The 18,745-nt window shown below is 39.9% G+C and overlaps 2 protein-coding genes across 3 annotated transcripts in view; one reads left to right on the forward strand and one right to left on the reverse strand.

The window, feature by feature from the left end:
* Positions 1 to 18,745, forward strand: part of ATF6 (activating transcription factor 6) — a 281,713-nt gene that overhangs the window by 235,703 nt on the left and 27,265 nt on the right. The window lies entirely within an intron of this gene.
* OLFML2B (olfactomedin like 2B) overlaps positions 1 to 18,745 on the reverse strand; it is a 61,478-nt gene that overhangs the window by 14,504 nt on the left and 28,229 nt on the right. The window contains exons 5-7 of the mRNA XM_074221839.1: positions 12,951 to 13,127; positions 7,969 to 8,197; positions 6,757 to 7,320 (exon numbers count right to left, since the gene is read on the reverse strand). Of these exons, the coding sequence (XP_074077940.1) occupies positions 6,757 to 7,320; positions 7,969 to 8,197; positions 12,951 to 13,127 (970 nt within the window). The remainder of the gene's footprint in view (positions 1 to 6,756; positions 7,321 to 7,968; positions 8,198 to 12,950; positions 13,128 to 18,745) is intronic.

Genomic DNA, 18,745 nt, shown 5'->3' on the forward strand with positions numbered 1-18,745 from the left:
TTTTTGTACCTAATATCCTGAGCAGCTTAAAGGATAGCTCAGCACCAGAAACACTAGTCCCAGGGAAACACACTGACATACCAGGCAAGCCATTGAGGCACATCAGACCACCTGGAGTTGTGATGCTCTACCATGAAGATGTCCTCTGGTTTATCATTCTGTCACAATACTTAATTCTGCCATCACTGTAAATGGACTGATTTAGGAAACCAGTCCCAAGGTTCTAGGTTTCCTAGCTTTTAATCTATTGCATTTTAGATAATCTCAGAACAGGAAAGAAGCTAAAGTGCTCCGTGAGGTCTATTGGTTCTGCTTCTTTGTTCCCATTGTGTCTTTACCTTGCCTTCCTGAGGGTGGTAACAAGTTCCATATTAAAACCCCCCCAAAAGTAGAGCACTCAGATCACAAATGGGGATTGTCTCTCATCACTAATAAGGAACATTAAGCCAGTCTTCTTTCTGTCTCTGCTCAAGCCCAGAGGTGAGTGACCTGACATAGCTGGAGAAGAGCCACAAGCCTGGAGCTAGGCAATATTGGTTTCCTGCAGCTCCTTTGACCATCAACTACTGCCACCTCCCAATTCCTTCTTCAGATCCTAGGACTTGCTGGTCCCCTTGTTGATCAGGTTTGGTGGATGATTGGAAGATCAGTTGTTTTCAAGTTTGAAGCTAGGCTAAGCTGGAACCAGCATAGCACTTTGAAACCCAGACAGTCCTGCCAGAAAGCGAAAAATGAAGGCTATCTCAATGTTCTCGTCCTTGGCAGCAGACCAATGGCATTTTGGGAAAATGAAGAGAACATCCTTTCATCTTCAAGGGAACCAAAGAGGAAGAAAATGTTTTGGGGCTTATGCATAGAAACAAAGGATAACATTCCTTAAAGTTCTATTTCAGAGCAGAATCAAACACATTTTTGCTTCATTGACTCACTGGACCAAATATTTCAAAGGTCTAGGAAAGGACTGTCTAATAGTAGGTTATTATTGATTTATTATCTATTATTATCTAAATTATTCATTCTTATCTAATAGTATATCAAAACCACTGAATTTGGGGACTAGAAGGGACTTCAAAATGATCTATTCCAATCTTCTCATTTCACATATAATAAATTAACAAGAAATTGAGATTCAGAAATTGTTATTTATCCAGGTTCACACAGGTAGCTAATAATAAAAGCAGAATTAGCATCCAGGTCTTCTGTCTCTGAGATCTGAATTCCACTGTACCAAGCTAGCTAGTATCTCTTAAGTGAGGACCATCAGTCTTTTTTTTAATTTATTAATTCATTTATTTGTATGTTTCTTTATTAATTCATATTTATCCATCTTAACTCAATAGTCTAATTTCTTCCTTTCTTCCTTCTTTCCCTTCTTTTTTTCCTTGGCAAGGCAATTGGGGTTAAATGACTTGCCCAGGGTCATTGTAAGTAAGTAAGTATCAGCTCTCTGAGGTTAGATTTAAACTGAGATTCTCCTGACTTCAGGGTTGGTGCTCTATTCACCATGCCCCCTTCCTTCCTTCCTTCCTTCCTTCCTTCCTTCCTTCCTTCCTTCCTTCCTTCCTTCCTCCCTCCCTCCCTCCCTCCCTCCCTCCCTTCTTTCTTTCTTTCTTTCTTTCTTTCTTTCTTTCTTTCTTTCTTTCTTTCTTTCTTTCTTTCTTTCTTTCTTTCTTTCTTTCTTTCTTTCTTTCTTTCTTTCTTTCTTTCTTTCTTTCTTTCTTTCTTTCTTTCTCACTTGGAGGCGATTAGAGTTAAGTGATATGACCAAGATCTTCCTGACTCCAGGGCTGATACTCTATCCACTGTGCCACCCCAAGGCTATAGAAACTTAGCTTACAAGTTGTCTGAATTTCTAGGAGTTTTCATAGAACTAATTTTGGGGTTGGAAACTGAACTAGTAAAGTAGCTGCAGTTGGAAAGAATCCACAGATTCTGGGTGGGGGTGCAGGGGAGTGGACTAGAGATTGTTGAATATTGAGTTACTTAAGAAAGGTGATAGGAAAAATTCTGGGGCCAAGTTTCTTGCCATTGTTACTATCTTCTAAGGTATGTCACAAAGTAAGTGGTAGTATACCTTCCCTCTACCAACTGCAGACTGGGGTGCCTGGGCATAGTTGAAGAATTGGATCCTTGTCTATGTCATATCCCCGTCCTGGGGTGGGAGAAAATGGAATCCTGGGGTCTCTTTAGGGATAAATTCAGTTTCTTCACTAAATTCAAATATGGGAGGCACAGTATGTTATCTTCTTGAACCCCCTTCACCCTCATCCCCTGCAAAGACACCAGCAATTGTAAATCTAGGGAACAGAAGGCATTGACCGCGTGGCAGGCAGGGATTTGACTGCATTTTGCATTCCCTTCCTAGATCACATCCAAGTTTGGGGCTGCCGGCAATTATAGCAAAGCAAGAACTAGGCAAATTCCCACCCACCCTTTCATAGCTTCTCCTGTCTGTCATTGTTTGTTTGACTGTCTGGCGCCAATTTAGGTTTGCTGCTAAAGTTAGCAAAAAGTTCTTTTATTTTGGGAGTTTGTAATATTGGGGTGGATTGGGGTGGGTGGGAAAGGAATGACAAGAGACAGCCTGGAGTGTCATAAAGCCAGATTTAAAGTTATCATAATAAGGGGGTCTCCATTTAAAAGCAGATCCATTTAAAAATACATTTTAAATTGTAGAAATATCAAGGCTCATCCTCAATGGTTAGCTGCAGCATCACCAGCTGTTGGAGCTGGGACTGTACAAATTATTTTATTTTATTACTGCCAAGCAAAATAGTAGATTCTTGGGTTAAAAAATGCTATTTTTCACACAAGACTCTCCAGCTCCTACTCCCAGTCTTTTTATTATCTATCTCTTATTGTCTGGAATTCTCTCTCTTCCCATCTCTGCCTTCTGTTCCTTCAAGTATCAACTAAAGCCCCACCTTCTACAGTAAGCTTTTCCTAAACTCCTTCCCACTGGGATAATCCCCAAACTCCCCTATATTTATCTTGTTTGTAAATGTTTATTTGTATGATGCATCTTCTATTAGCCTGTGTGCTCCTCAAGGGAACAACCACAGGAAGCAAATGACAGTACCAGGATTTGAGGTCCCATGACTCTATGTTCAGCTTGCAAAATGGAGTCCATGCCAAGAAGTTACTCTTGTCTCATCTCTTCCTCATAGAATCCTTAGCAAGACTAGATTTAAGCAAGACTACTCCCATCACATGAAGCCTTTCCAGATTTCTCAGTTGTTTTAATGCCCACCTATTATTTAATACTACTTTGCATATAGTTATCCCTCTGGATACATATATTTCTGTTGTATCTATTTCTTTATCTGGATACATGCATTCACTTTTATTTATTTGTTTGTTTGTTTGTTTATTTGTTTATTTATCTGTCTGTTTATTTATTTATTTGTTTATGCAAGGCAATGGGGTTAAGTGGCTTGCCCAAGGCCACACAGCTAGGTAATTATTAAGGGTCTGAAGCCAGACTTGAACTCAGGTACTCCTGACTCCAGAGCCAGTGCTCTATCCACTGTGCAACCTAGCCACCTAATGCATTCACTTTTTACATATTTATCTGGATACATCCATTTCCTTTGTAGATATTTCTCTGGATACATTTTGTATTTATTTCTCTATCTGGATACATACATTTATTTTGTATGTATTTATCTAGATACCTGTATTCCCTTTGTGTATATATATATATATATATATATATATATATATATATATATATTTATCTTGATTACACCCATTCATTTTATATATCTTTATCTGGATACAAGCATTCAATACCTCAAGCAAACTCATATTTCATATCATCTTCCCTCCCTCCATCCCCCATACCAACCCCTCCTCTGAAACTTGACTTTCTTCTGATTTCCTTATTATTATTAACAGTCCAATCCTTCATTATCCAGCAATGCTTATTTCTAACCCTGTTCAATTCCTGACTCTGGCTAACTTTTCCACTTTGCCCCTACCATAGATACCTTCCTCTTGCTCCTGTCACCTCCATCTTTTCTGCTCTCCTTTTATGTATTCTAATGTGCTTATTCTGTTAAGATATAAGATTCTTCTGGGAAGACTGTCGTGTTTTGCTAGTTATTTAATATAACCCTGCCAATGAGGCTCAGTAACTCAGTGTATTCCTCATTTAGTTCTCCTATCCAAACAGATTTTGAATTCTATCACTTCTAACTACCATTTGTGCCATCCTGCTATCTCATAGCAGGTCCTTATTATCTCTCATTTAAACAATTTCAATTACTTACCTGGTCTCTTTGTCTCTAATTTCTCCTTATTCCAATTCATACTTCACATAGCTCCAGTTTAATTATGTCACTCAACTTAAAATCCTTACCTAAGTCTCCATTATCAACTGACTAAAGTCTTAACTCCATAGTCTGGCATTCAAGATCCTTTAAAACATGCTTCCAACATATCTCTCCAGTCTTATCTCCCTTTACTTTTCAAATGCTCTACACCTTTCCCAACCTAATGTCTTCACCATTACCTGAATATGTCCCATTTTTTTCTGTTTTTCATCATACCATCACTTAATGGTGGGATGACCTCATTTCATTTCTGCCCATGAAATCCCACTACTCCTTTCAAGTTCAGCTGAAATGTCACCTTCTCTCTGAAGCTTAAATTGATTCTGACAACCTAAAGGGTAGTTTTCCTATGAGTACTATTTTGTATTATACTATCAGCATAAATGTTTTATTTCCCTGTTTTTCCTCATTTTATCTCCCTTTTCTTGGGAAGGGCAGGAACCTTGTCTTATTTGTTTCTTTGTCTTTTATCATTTTGTAGTTTTTTTCCCTTTGGTCTGAATCTATAATATAATCAATGTGGGAAATTCTTGATGTGGAAACTTGTATATTGTCACAGACTAACACAACTCATCTATAATATGATCCTGGAAAACTGCCTAGATCATTGAGAGATTAAGCAACTTACTCACAGTCACTTAAAACAGCCAGTACAGAGGGAGCTGGTACCTATGTCTTCCTGACTTCAAAGTCAGCTTCCTATCTGTTATCCCATTTTGCCTTTTATCCAAGTATTTAATAATGTTTGGTGAATTAAAATGGTAAAAAAAATCCATTAACACCAACATAAGTATATAGGAAGTTTTTATAAATGATTCCTCAAACAAACAAACAAAAACTTTCTAAAATTTCCTACAACTGGGGTGGCAGAAATCCCTCCAATATTATGTTTATTCAATGTTTTGATTCTACAACAGCAAGGTTTCATTTAAAACATCCTCCAAGACCAGCATCACACTTCTGATCCTGTATACTTAAGTAAAAAGTGGGTGGATGATTATTGGATGATGGTGCTTGCAGTCACTATCAGAAACTCTTATTAATGGTAGCAATATCAGGATTTCAGGGTACCAATCTGGACATTATCAACAAGAGGGCTCCAGGTTGGCACTATGATATTATCCCTAGAACTCCCTAGGAGGGTTACTCCCTAGCAACCTTTTACCCCTTTGCCATCAATATTCTGAATGTTTAGAGAAGGGGAAAGTCAACTCTAAACATCTGGATGAGACAGGATGTGAATAGAGTTTGGGAATTACCATTCTCTGACTTTGGTAACCATCTGCTTTAGACTTATACCACAATCTGTTTTCTATTATATTCACCCTTCATTATCTACTAGCAAAAACTCTACTTTTTAATACTAGCTTCTCTACATTGCATTACAGGGAGGAAAAGGGTATTATTCCTTAGGAACAAGAAGGGCCTAATATGCTAGTATGAGACTAATATGCTAGTATTGCAACATAGTGATTCCTTCAGCCTTTACACACTAAGGCTTAGAGAATTTTAATGAAACATTCCCGAAGTCAGGATCTTATAAACCTCTGGCACAGCCACACCTGAGAGAATAGAAAAAATCTTTGATCTTATCAAGGACTCAGCAATATCTGATCTTGTGACAGAGTAAACATGGTCTAATGCTCAAAATCTCAAGCAGTTCATAGCCTGGACCAGAACCCAAGACTTCTCTGGAGATACACACACAGAACAGAGAGACTCAAATACTATCCAGGCACATCAGTTCCCTGAATTTGCCCTGTTTTACCATGAAGGAGGTTCTCTTAGTTCTTTTTTTATCTGTAACCACAGTGAACTAACCTATAGCCCTAGCTCATGAATTTTGTTTCTGCCTAAGTTTTTTGTTTGTTTTTGTTTTTTGAGAGTAAGCATCTCTGTGTCATTCAGGAAGGAAGTGACTACTTGTGGCCCCATTCTCATTACTGATCAGATTAAAACTCTGACTTGTTCTGATACTGCTCCAGATCAGTCTGGCAACTTAAACAGCCTGATGAGATGCCCCCCATTCCCATCTCATCCCATATCTCATACTCACCATATTGAGGACTTAATGCATTTGCCCAGTGATTTTAGCTGTGTTACAACTCAGAACTCCCCATCTCAATATCCACCAGCCTCAGCTTCCCCAATACCAGAAATTTTCTGCCTGTTTTTAATTCATTCATTTCAGGAAGTCTTAGAATGCAGAGAATCTAATGAGAGTTTAGAACTCTTGCCTACAGAGTTGATTCCAAAGTTCAGCTGCCCTGCTTCTCTTAGTGTGGTAAGGCCCATTTAGAATAGGCCCCAAATAGAAACAATTCAGCCTTTTGGAACAATGAAAACTAATTTCCACTTTTATATAACATGCAGGACTTCTGGCCACATCAAGCTATTAACTTGGCTCAGGAAGACAACTCACCAATCACATTCCTAATGTCATCTTCTTCTTCCGGGCTTAGAGTAGGGCTAGAAAGAGTTGTGCCTTTTCTAGCAGAAGCCTTGTCTATCCCAAGTAAGTCCTCGATTCCTGCTCTGATAGTAGTGGGAGGAAGTGGGGCAATGTGAGAGCCTGTTGCCGTTTCATCCTCTACTGTTGTAAGGGTTGCTGTGGTCAATGGATCCTGGATGGTGGTTTGTGCCTGGGTTGTGGTCATTGGTGCCTGGGAAGTCACCTCATGGATGACTTCTGGGGATTCTGTACTTGTAGGTATCACTGGGAGCTGGTTGCTTGAAGTGACCAAAGGGGTCCTAGTGACTCCCATTGTAGATTCAGCAGAGGCTGAGGGTGGAAGTAAAGTGGCTGCCATTTTGACAGGTGTAGCCTGAGTGTTGTAGTCTGTTGTTATGGCCTCACTGTGAGTAGTAGATAGGGCTCCCATTGTGGCTGGCCTACTGGTAGTGCTAGTAAATAGGTCATCATGCCGTAAGAGTTGGTCTTCAATGAGCAAGTCCATGGAATTCTCCCCACTGAAAAACTCATCTTCTGCCAAAGAGATAACACAAGACTCATTGTAACATGTGGATCAATGCAGTTTGGTTGTCATAAGAACAGAAAGTGCTTAGAAAACAGTAAGAACTCCTTTTACAACATACAACTAAGACTTGGTAACAGTTGAGGTTATTTCCATTGAAAAATAAAGAAAAATGCATAGGAAGAAGGAAACTGTATTTTCTAAAGGGTTCATATTACCCATTGCTACCATTGCTCCTGATAACTAACCTCAGATAATCACAAAAATGAGCAATTCTCCCTGTACATGATAAGGCCTTTAGTCCTAAAGAATCAGGGAGTGCCAAAATGTCAGAGCTGAAAGGGACCTAAGAGACCCTCCATTCTCTTTGTTTTTCAGAAGAGGTGACAGAGGTTCAGAAAACTGAAGAGACTTGTTTCAAAGCTGATCAGAAAGAGACACCCACATATTTGCAGTTAATTTACAAATATCAGTAGGCAAGGAAGGAATTACAACATTTGGTTTCAAGGAAGTCATATCAACAGAAAAGCTGATATAGGATATGTCTAAGAAAAAAATATCTTTTTCTCTTTATGAATCTCTAATAGCCCTCCAAATGAGCTATTGATCACACTCCATCACTTTCTTTCCCATGGAAGACCCTGCTAATCCCAACTCACGCTGCTCCTCGATGTCATTCTCCTCCTCTGAGACCTTGGCCTTGTAATAGGTGATACCCCGTATGACAGTGGGTTTTGAGGCTGGTCGACCCCTCAGATGGATTTGTCTTTGGAGGGGCCTCCGTGGTGTCATAGCTTCTGGGGGAGCCGGAGGCTGAAGGGGAAGGAGATCAATGGCGTTGATTTGTTGGGACACAGTTTCTTCTCTCAGAAATCGCTCTTCATATTGCTGTTTTGGAAGACAGAAGTACTCACTTAGTTCACTGTTTAGAGGAAGCCAAAGTCAAGGGGAAGGCTTGTTCAAAATGGCATCAAGAACAATATTCTCTTCTTGTTTTAGCCGCCACAGGGGTGAGGTAGAAAGGAAAGTTGGCATCGATTATGAGTTTTCTTATAAATGAGTTTGGTGCTGAACAAGAACAAGTCAGTTAAGGAGGTTGTACCAAACATAGTGCTCATAGAGAAGAGTGCCAAAGTATGGAGTAGAAATAAATGTATGGGCAAATTCCATTGCAACTAATTAGAAGAACCACCTTCTGTTAATGATACTTTGTTTTGTTGGACCAACTACTGCTTGAAGATAAATAGATTCATTGTCTATAATTGGGACATCTTTTTTCTGTACAGAGATTTTCAGGGTAAATATAATTATTACTATATTGATTTGAATATATGCTAATTCTCCCCTTCTCCTTGATTGATGAGTTCCTGCCAGACCCTCCATTGAAGTAATGTCCTGACCAATCCTCCTCACTACTATCTTAGCTCCATTTCTGACCTTCTTGACATCTTTCCTCTCTACTCCCACCCCTTTTTTCAACTCCTTTTATGCATTATCTTTCCCCATTAAATTGTAAGCTCCTTGAAGGCAGGATCCATCTTCCATTTTGATTGTATTTGTATTCCATCAGCACAGAAACTGACTCAGAGTAAGCACTTAGCAAATTCTCTCTGTCTCTCTTTCTCTGTCTCTATCTCTGTGTCTCTCCACTCTCTGTCTCTTTTTTTGATCTCTCTCTCTCTGTCTCTTCCTCTTCTCTGTCTTTGTCTCTCTTACGTCTCTCCATTATCTATCTCTGTCTGTCTCTATCATCTATCCATTTCTCTACATCTATCATTTTATCACCTATTCACTTACCTATCTAGCTTCTTCATTTACTATCTCTATCTCTCTACTTACTATCATCTAACTATCTCTCATCCTTGAAGGAAATTAGATATATTTGGTAGACACCAAAAAATACCATATTCATATTTTATACAAAAATGATCTTGGCTAAAAGGATGGCTTATATGAAGGTCAATATATTCATTGGTATAGGATTTGATTTGCAGCACTGATTTATTAAATAAAGTTCTTTGACCTTCTATTAACCAGTTAGAAGGATTTTCAAAGTCAACTAATCTATCCTCATTATCTAATAGCTGAGAAAACAGGCCCAGAGAGGATATGGCTTGACCAAGATCCCAAGGCAGTGAGTTTCAAAATCAGAATTCAAAAATCATTCCCTTAGGTTGCTGTGTGGCAGATTGAATAGAGAACTGTATCAGACTGAATTTAAATGTGGCCTCAGACTCCTAGTTGCTGTGTGATCCTAGGTGAGTCACTTAACTTTTGTTTGCCAGAATTTTCTCATTTGTAAAATGAGGATAATCATAATATTTACCTCCCAGGATTGCTGTGAGGATTAAATGAGATCATTTTTGTAAAGCAATCTCCATAATGCTTAATAATAATGCTTGTTTATTTTCTTCCTTTATTTCCAAAACCAGCATTTACACCATTGCACTTCTGCTATATAGATAAGGACTATTAATGGGATTTTATTATTATTATCTGATCCAACCCACTTATTCACTGATATGGAAAAGGAGTCCTGGAACAGGAAATAGCTAAAGTTTACATGTCAACTTAGTGATAGCACCAAGATGATTAGATTCTGGATCTCTTTCCTCCTAGTCCAAGGCACTGTGCCATCTCTTGCCATGAGCACCATGTTTGGGCCCTGTTTCCTGTTTGTTCTTTTAACCCACTCACCTAGATGAATGGTAATCATTGCATATGGCATTATTTCTGAAAGGGAGGTTAAGATACCCCTGGAACTGAGTAGCTAAAAGAAAAGGGGGTTGAGCTCCAAGGACCAGGCTTTCTTGCACTTCATTTTTACAGAGGAAAGAATTTTGCAAATAAAGAACCGAACAAGCATAATATTTCATAGTTGGAAGGGTTCTCAGAGTTCATCCAGCCCTACCCATTCCTGAAACATGAACTCCCTCTACTATATCCTCCACAAAGGGGCATCTGAACACACTTGAAAATCGCTACTTCCATGAAACCTATGTGTACTTATTTTGGACCACCGCGAATGTCCAAGGAAAAAGAAGAATGAGCGTATTTAATTTCTGCTCTTTGGATTTGGGGGCAAGTCACCTCTGTCTTCAGCTGCCCAGGATTGTCCCTGGGATGTCAGATCATAAAAAAAGAAACAAAAAAAGGAAGCAACAGATTCCCAGCTCAGCCTAACCCACAAAGTAATCTCCCCACATCTTGCCAAAGGGATAGTGGTCGAATTCTTTTAAAACTTGTAATTCTAGCCTTTGATGATATTCACACAGAGAACAAAGCTATTTGGGGGAAAAGTCCTTGTCTCCAGGGACCTCAATCTCCTCACCATTTGACACTTGCCCTGGAGACAAAAACACATTTTCAAGTGTTGACCTACAAATTTTGCCTGGAAATACTTTACATCCCTCTCCACCCCATGAGCCCATCCTCTTTTCACCATCATGAGAAAATATGTCAGGACAGCAAAACAGATTCTGGATGCCTCAACAGATACTCCTCTTTGTTCAGACACAGACGCCTTCACTGGGGATATTAATGCATTTGATTCTGGAAAGTTGTGGATGCTCCCTTAACTCTGGCTCCAGAGGCTACTTGCCAAAGAGTCTAGATCTCTCAGAATTTTCCTTGTAATATCCTGTGCCACTGGTATCCCATTAGCTGTCTATGAATTAAAAAAAAACCCAAACCCAACCCAACTACAACAGTCCTTCTGGCCCCATGGATTACTGAGCCAGGATTGATCCCTATGACCTTGACCGATAAATAGAAGTTCAAAAGAAAGACCTGGTCTGCTACTAGTTCTCAGGCTAGTGGCCCCGCGGGCTCTTTCCTTTTCTGTTTGGAAGGTATCCTTGGAAATGGGACAAGAAGTCTTAGCCCACAGTCTCTTGGTTCTGAGGATGAGGTGAATGTAATTGCTGGAACTTGGTTTCCTTCTGCATTGCAAAATCAAGTCATCATGGCTTTGTGGCAACATCCATAAGGGATCTTTAATTCTAGCCTCACAGGAGTGGGTAGGAACTCTGGTCCCTTCCTCAGACGTGTGGATGGACCAAGACCATGGCTCTCCTTTTTGCCAGAGAACATATAATTTCCTTGAATTTTCTGGAGACAGACTAGGCTGCATAGCAGTGGCCCCCACCAAGCCGTGGTTTTTCCTTCATTAATCCTGCAGTCTGTTACATGACTTCAATTCCTGGCCCTATTCCTATTCTTCTCCTGTCTACTCCATGACTATCCAGGCAAGTAAATTTCCTAGAGACAAGCCCCCTAAAAAAGTATGGCTCACATTCCAAGAAGTTCTGCCATTGCACAGCTCTCAAAATAGGTAAACAAATTCTTATATCTCTTCTTCACTCTCTAAGGAAGCCAAAGAGATGGCTGGTGAGATGAGAGGGAAGACTCCACCCCTGGGCCTCCCTCACCACTTCCCTCTTCTGCCTCCCCCACCCCCTTCTCTGTCCAAACTTCTTTGGCTTGGGATGGATTGTGCTGACTTCAGCAGTCTGATGAATGGGGGTTTGAGAAGAGGAAATTTCATTTTGCTGAGCAAGGAAATAAAAGGGGGTCTTTAAGTTTGTAGTGTCTGATTTGGTTTGCTTTTTGCCCTCAAGAAATCTGATCCAGGTTCCTCTATACACCACAGCATTTGTCATCAAGGCCAACGAAAAGGTCCCATAAGCTCAGTCCCAGAGAAATGTGGAGACACATTTCACAGGCACAAAGAGTAGTCTTTTTTTTTTTTCAGGCAGCTGGATGGATCTAAGGAAACATTCTGAAATGAGAAACTGATCTCTTGGCAGTAGAGGAAATGGATGCATCTCCATTTGAGCCTCAAAAGATATGTCCCTTAGTTTCCCCAACACCAGAACAGGCTTAGACTGAGCAGTCCCCAGTTTGCTGAAGGAAATCTATATTATATATTCTTGTTCTTTCTCTCATTTGTTTCCTAATCCTCCCATAGTATCATATTTTTAGGGATTAGGGAACCATTTTCTTCATTGTCTTTTTTTTTTAAAAGGTTTTTGCAAGGCAAATGGGGTTAGGTTAAGTGGCTTGCCCAAGGCCACACAGCTAGGTAATTATTAAGTGTCTGAGGTCGGATTTGAACTGAGGTCCTCCTGACTCCAGGACGGGTGCTGTATCCACTGCACCGCCTAGCTGCCCCTTCATTGTCTTTTGTTTGTCTTTCAGTGGCCCTATTCTCTCTTGGTGGTCAGACTCCACCCAGGCCCATGGACTCCCCCTACATATCTCAATGGGACATGCTTACCTGACAATAGACGATACTCATAACTGTCCTAGATAGCCTTCCACCTTCATAAATTGCTTGCTTTATATTTCATTTCCTTAAGGATTTATCAACAGATCAAGAATGAAGTGAATGGAGCTGGTCTGATAAACTAATTCAAACCAATTAAGTGGGTCCCATGGATTTAACATGACTCCAGATCACATATTTATACTTGCCCCAAACCTTCCATGGTGCTCTTTTCAGCATTTTAGGGACCAGTGGGGAAATGTTTTAGCTGGGTTTTTCAAGCTTAGTCACATGGGCAACTCTCTTGGATAGAATTATCCAAGGCTTAGGATGTCGGGACAAGGATCAAAGTCATCCAGTTGTATGAAGACATACCTCAGGGAGAGCATAGGCTGCGGCAGCATCCCTCTGCAAGGCTGTCCGAAGGCCTGGGATATTTCCTGGGATGTCACTGGAGCAATTGCCTTTGTCTCTCTTGTTCAGCTCACTTCGAATATCTTCCATGTCCTCTTTGATTTGCTCATTTTCTTTGGTGAGGTTTTTAGAAACTTCCTGGGAAAATAAAAAAGAGAAGGCGCCTTTGAAAGGATCTGATGACAACAGGAAAACAGCTGTGGAAAAGGGGCTCTGAGATCCAGGAAATTTTAGAGCTAAAAGGTCAAATCAATCTAATCCTTTTGCCAAAGCATGAACCCCATATAATTCTTTGTCCCCTTAATGAGGGACAAACTTCCTACAGAAGCCTTAGAAATCTGTCAGTTGTCAACTATCTAAGTGTCTACTATATTTCTGGCACTATGCTAGATGCTAATGCCAGGTCCCAAGGCAGAGTTTTCAGGGTAAGCCCATATTAACTTTAGAATCACTGAGTTGCAAGTAGGGATATGCCAGCTCAGAGATCTGATAGTTAAAATTTCATTGTGAGCATCTATTCCTCAGAAATCAGCAAATGCAACAAATCAGGACATGGATTCATTGTTTTGTTCATTGTCCAGACTTCAGAAAGTGATGTAGCTAGTAAGTGAAAGAACTAGAACCTTAGTTCTTTGGATTTCTAATACAGAAATTTTCTTATTACCCTTTAAGAAACCTCCCCAAATGCAAAACTGCTGATCATACTTTCCAAGAGTACCTGGGCTTTTATTAATGTAAATGATAGGTCTATGTTGCTCATGATCTGCTGTAATTCTTAAATTTTTTTTGAAATTTTATTTTTAGGGGGGTTTTTTGCAAGGCAAATGGGGTTAGGTGGCTTGCCCAAGTCCACACAGGTAATTATTAAGTGTCTGAGGCCAAATTTGAACTCAGGTACTCCTGACTCCAGGGCCAGTGTTCTACCCACTGTGCTACCTAGCCACCCCTAATTCTTAAACTCTTTCAAGATTTATGTGATCCTTTTAGAAGAGCCAGGAGAAACAGGTGCACTAAGTATTATTTTTTCCATTTGAAACATTGATCCATACTCGTGGTCAGAGGGTAAGGGAGAGTGACTTCCTTCAAGTCACAAAGCTTAGAAATATCAGAGCTGGAAACTTTGACTCAAACAGGTTAACTGCTACTTACTCCCTGTGTGACCTTGGGCAAGTTACTATACTTGAGATGATATTAGTAATACACACAATGAATAATATTTGTAAAGTGCATACTATAATGTGTAACACATAGCAAGTCCTGATTAAATGGTTGTTTCCTTCTCTCCTTTGGACCCCAGTTTCTTCATTTATGAAAGAACTGGACTACATGATTTTCTTTTGTTTGTTTTTTGCAAGGCAATGGGGTTAAGTGACTCACCCAAGGCCACACCTAGGTAATTATTAAGTGGCTGAGTTCAAATTTGAACTCAGGTCCCCCCTGACTCCAGGGTCAATGCTCTAATCACTCCTCCACCTAGCCATTCCCATTTTTTTGTTTGTTTTTGGTTTTGGACTAAATGTTTTTCAAGGTCCTTTCCCCTAATTATTTCTACGAACCTAATTCATACGGGAATTATAAATCTTGTGTATTGTTCCCTGAAATGATTCCTAAAAAATTTCTTTTTCTGGCAGATCTGTTTGTTTTTAGAGCATTAAAACTGTCAGCCAGTGCTTATTTCTTGAGCAAGCTACCCACTGTGTATGAGAACAAGTGCTAGATGTTAAGGGGGAGACAAAGCAGTCTAAGACAGTAGCATCCTGGAGGACTTCACAGACTGAACTGGAAAGGGAGTGGAAAGATTATCCATAAGGATACCAGGTGATGCCTGTGGAATAAGTTCCAAATGAGGGCTTCAGGCAATAGGCACAAGGTCCGGAGGAGGAAAGGTCACCTCGGGTTGGGGTGGCCAGGCAAAATTTCAGAGAGGAGGTGAGACTTGAGCAGTAAAGAATGAGAATTTTGACAGGCTCATTTTAATAAGAGACAAGGTGTTGTAGAGAGTCCTAGCTTCAGATTCAGGGAGGCATCTGAATTCTATCCCCTAAATCTGGGATCCTGTGATCCCTCAGAATTTAGATGAACCTCAGTTTCCTTATCTATGAAGTGAAGAAGGAAAGTATTGACCTTAAAGGGTAAAATGGGTAAATGAAAGGTATAAAATTACCTTGTAAACCTGTGATCAAGCAGGTATGAGTAGAATAGCTTACAAACTTCATGGTTTTTTTTTTAATTCAGTTCAATTCAACAAAACTGTAACGCCAAACACATAGATCCTTCTAGTTCATGTATGATATGACATTTACATAATGCAATTATGTGAGTAAGATGTACTGCCTAAATCTTTCTTCTAATATACATAGGTATATTACCCATCTGTTTGAACTCAAAACTAGTTTTGTTGTGGGGAAGCTAGGTGGAGCAATGAGTAGAATGGACCTGGAGTTAGGAAAACTTGTTTTCCTGAATTCAAATATGGCCTCAGACACTTACCAACTGTGTGACCCTGGGCATGTCATTTAATCCTATTTCCCCAAATTTCCTCATCTTTCAAATGAGTGGAGAAAGAAATGGCAAACCATTCCAGTATCTCTGTCAAGAAAACCCTAAATAGGATGATGTAGAGTCAGACATGACTGAACAACAACAAAAACAATGTGCCAGGGTATGTCCTGTTATAAAACTAAGACTTCTCAAGATGTAATGAGCCTAGAATGTTAAAGGACCAATATAGCCCAGTGGCAAACATGTACAGCTTTCTCTACCCAAAGGCAGTACTCACCACATATGCTTAGTATAACTAACCAGATTGCTACAGAGGTGTAATGTAAGGAAAAGTACACAGAGTGAGAAGACCTGGATTGACCAGGTTCAAGTTCTGGTTCCTGATTATGAACTCTGAGCATTAAATTATTTAACCTCTTTGAGTCTCATTTCTGGAAGTCCTGAGTTCAGACATTTAGCTGTGTGACCCTAATCAACTCAACCTATTTGCCTCAGTTTCCTCAACTGTAAAGTGGGAATAATAACAGCACCTCCCTCCCAGGATTGTTCTGAGGATCAAATGAAATGATATTTTTAAAGTGTTTAATAAATTTCTTTTTCTCTTCTCTCTCTCTCTCTCTCTCTCTCTCTCTCTCTCTCTCTCTCTCTCTCTCTCTCTCTCTCCCTCTCTCCCTCCCCCTCTATCCATCTGTGCCTCTTTCCTTCCTTCTTACCTATAATACAGGAATTCAATTGAACTCAACACATCAATTAAACACCTACTATATATCAAGGGCAGTAGAGCATACAAGAGACACATAGAAAATAATTCCTTTCCTCAAGGAGCTTGTGCTTGACTGTTTGCCCCACAGGGTAAAGATCAAATGGAAAAAAATGTACGCAAAGCCCTTTGTAGCCATAGAAAAAGTATTTGTTGAATTGCATTATGTAAATGTGAGCTTCTACCATTAGCAAACTGGAATTCTCTCCATATTTGGCATGTTATCCATTAGGGATTAGAATGCCCTGGCCTTTCTACACCATTCCATGATGGGGTTAATAGGCCAGAACTTGAATGCTTCAGTGACCTTTGAAACTCATGGGTTTCAGAAGAGGCTTCAGTTTCCAAAACATCTTGGAAGTAGTAGCTTGTTCCTTTTTGGCCTCCTGGAATCCTGATGGGTCCCCTGATCATGAGCTGCAACCATAATCCAAGTTTGCAGAACTAACAAAAGCCAGTTCTGATTCAACCATCTGGGAATATGGAATACCATCAATTTTGCTTTATCAACTTCCAAACAGATCATTTCAGGTGCCACCTCCTCCATGAAGCTTTCCTTGATCTTTTTATCTGAAGGAGTTTTGGGTTTTTCCCCTTCCTCAAATTTTCCAAGTGCATTTTGCATGAATCTCTCCTTTGTCCTCATCAAATTCTGCCTCTTACTATTCTATCCCCACCTCCCTTAGTCCCTAATCTCCTTGAAAGAAGTTGTGTGTCATTTCTCTCATGTCTGTTTACTCGATGCTTAGAACAATGCCTTATACATTAGTATAAACTTTAAAACATTTGATAAATTGATCCATACTTTGTGACACAATTTCCCTTGAACTGTAAAAGACTTCTGTGGTTACCCTCCTCACAGGGAGAAAAGCTGAGATAGGGAGAAAAACATCATCTTAGTCAGAGCTCAGCATCAGTGAGAAAGTTTTTGGAAAAACCACACCCAGTTCTCTGACTGTGTCTCATAGTTCCCTTGGGGGTTTGCACGGCAGCTTTAGATGCCAATGAAATCCAGGTGGGTTTCATTAATTCTTTCCATATTCTTTTCACATGTTGTATGGATGGCACCTGGAGTTTAGGAAGAGATAAAAACTAACTCAATGAAGGATCTCCAACTGAATGGTGAAGGTAGGGATGAGGCATGGAGCTGCTTAGAGTTCAGGGTTGGGTATTGATCAAATGGTTTATCTAAAGATCACCAGGGTATTTAAAAAGTTGAACACTTGCTAAGTGGGGGGGAAGAGTGATTAAAAGACTCTGCTCTTGGCTTTGCAGAATTAATTACATAAAAAAGCATGGTCTTCAAGCATCTGAAGAACAATCATGTTAAAAAGGGTCTAGACATTCACTTAGAAGTCTCAGAATAGGGGTGGCTAGGTGGAATTACCTAGCTGTGTGGCCTTGGGCAAGCCACTTAACCCCATTGCCTTGCAAAAAAAACTTAAAAAAAAGAAGTCTCAGAATTTGTAGGGATTCTTAATGGGGTCCACAGACCCATAATGGAGTGATGCCTAAATAGATTTCATGGAATCCATGAACTTGGATGGGAAAAATTATATTTAATATAACTGCTTTTTTCTGTAATATGTATAGTTGTAGTTGTTGGTCAGTTATTTTAATCATATCGAACTCTCCATGACTTTGTTTGGGGTTTGTTTGGGGTTTTCTTGGCAGAGACACTAGAGTGGTTTGTCATTTCCTTCTCCAACTCATTTGACAGATGAGGAAAATGAGGGAAACAGGATTAAGTGACTTGCCCAGGGTGCCCCAGCTAGTAAATATCTCAGGCTGGATTTGAACTCAGAAAGATGAGTCATCCTGATTCCAGATCTAGCACTCTATTCATCATACTGCCTAGCTGTAGGTCTTGGGTCACTGGTTGTCCTAGGGGTTCAAGATATGAAAAAGATGACAATCCCTTGTCCATCCAAGAGGTTGGTACTGGAAGAGATGGGTGGAAGTTTCAAAGAGGCAATTTTAGTCTTGGTGTCAGAAAAAACTTTCTAATAGAGAGCCATCCACAAGTGGAATGAGCTACATGAAGAGGGAGAAAATCTGTATTTGAATTCTGCCTCTGATACTCACTAACTGGTGGTCTTGGGCAAGTCACTGATTGATCCTCTCCAAACTTCAGTTTCCTTATAAAATGGGGAACAAGAATCCCTGTAATGCCAACCTTCCTGAGGTAGTCCATGAGGCTCAATTGAGATGGAACAGATTGTGCATTTGGCAAACATTAAAATTCTCTCTATAGACATGCCGGTTATTTTCAGTGTTGTTCTCTTCTAGGACATCTTTAAGTATTGACTGCATCACCACTTTTGGGGAACCTGGTGGGGCTTCTTAACAAGCTGGTCTCTGATGTCCCATCTTACTCTGAGACTATGATTCTGTGGGCATAACTATTTTCTTTTCAAAGCCCTTTCCCATCTAAAATACCATTTAAGCCATACAGCAGCCATTTAGGAGAGGCAGTTGGGATCACTATTATCTG

Source organism: Macrotis lagotis, chromosome 2 (assembly GCF_037893015.1).
Source record: "Macrotis lagotis isolate mMagLag1 chromosome 2, bilby.v1.9.chrom.fasta, whole genome shotgun sequence".
Taxonomy (NCBI): Eukaryota; Metazoa; Chordata; class Mammalia; order Peramelemorphia; family Peramelidae; genus Macrotis; species Macrotis lagotis.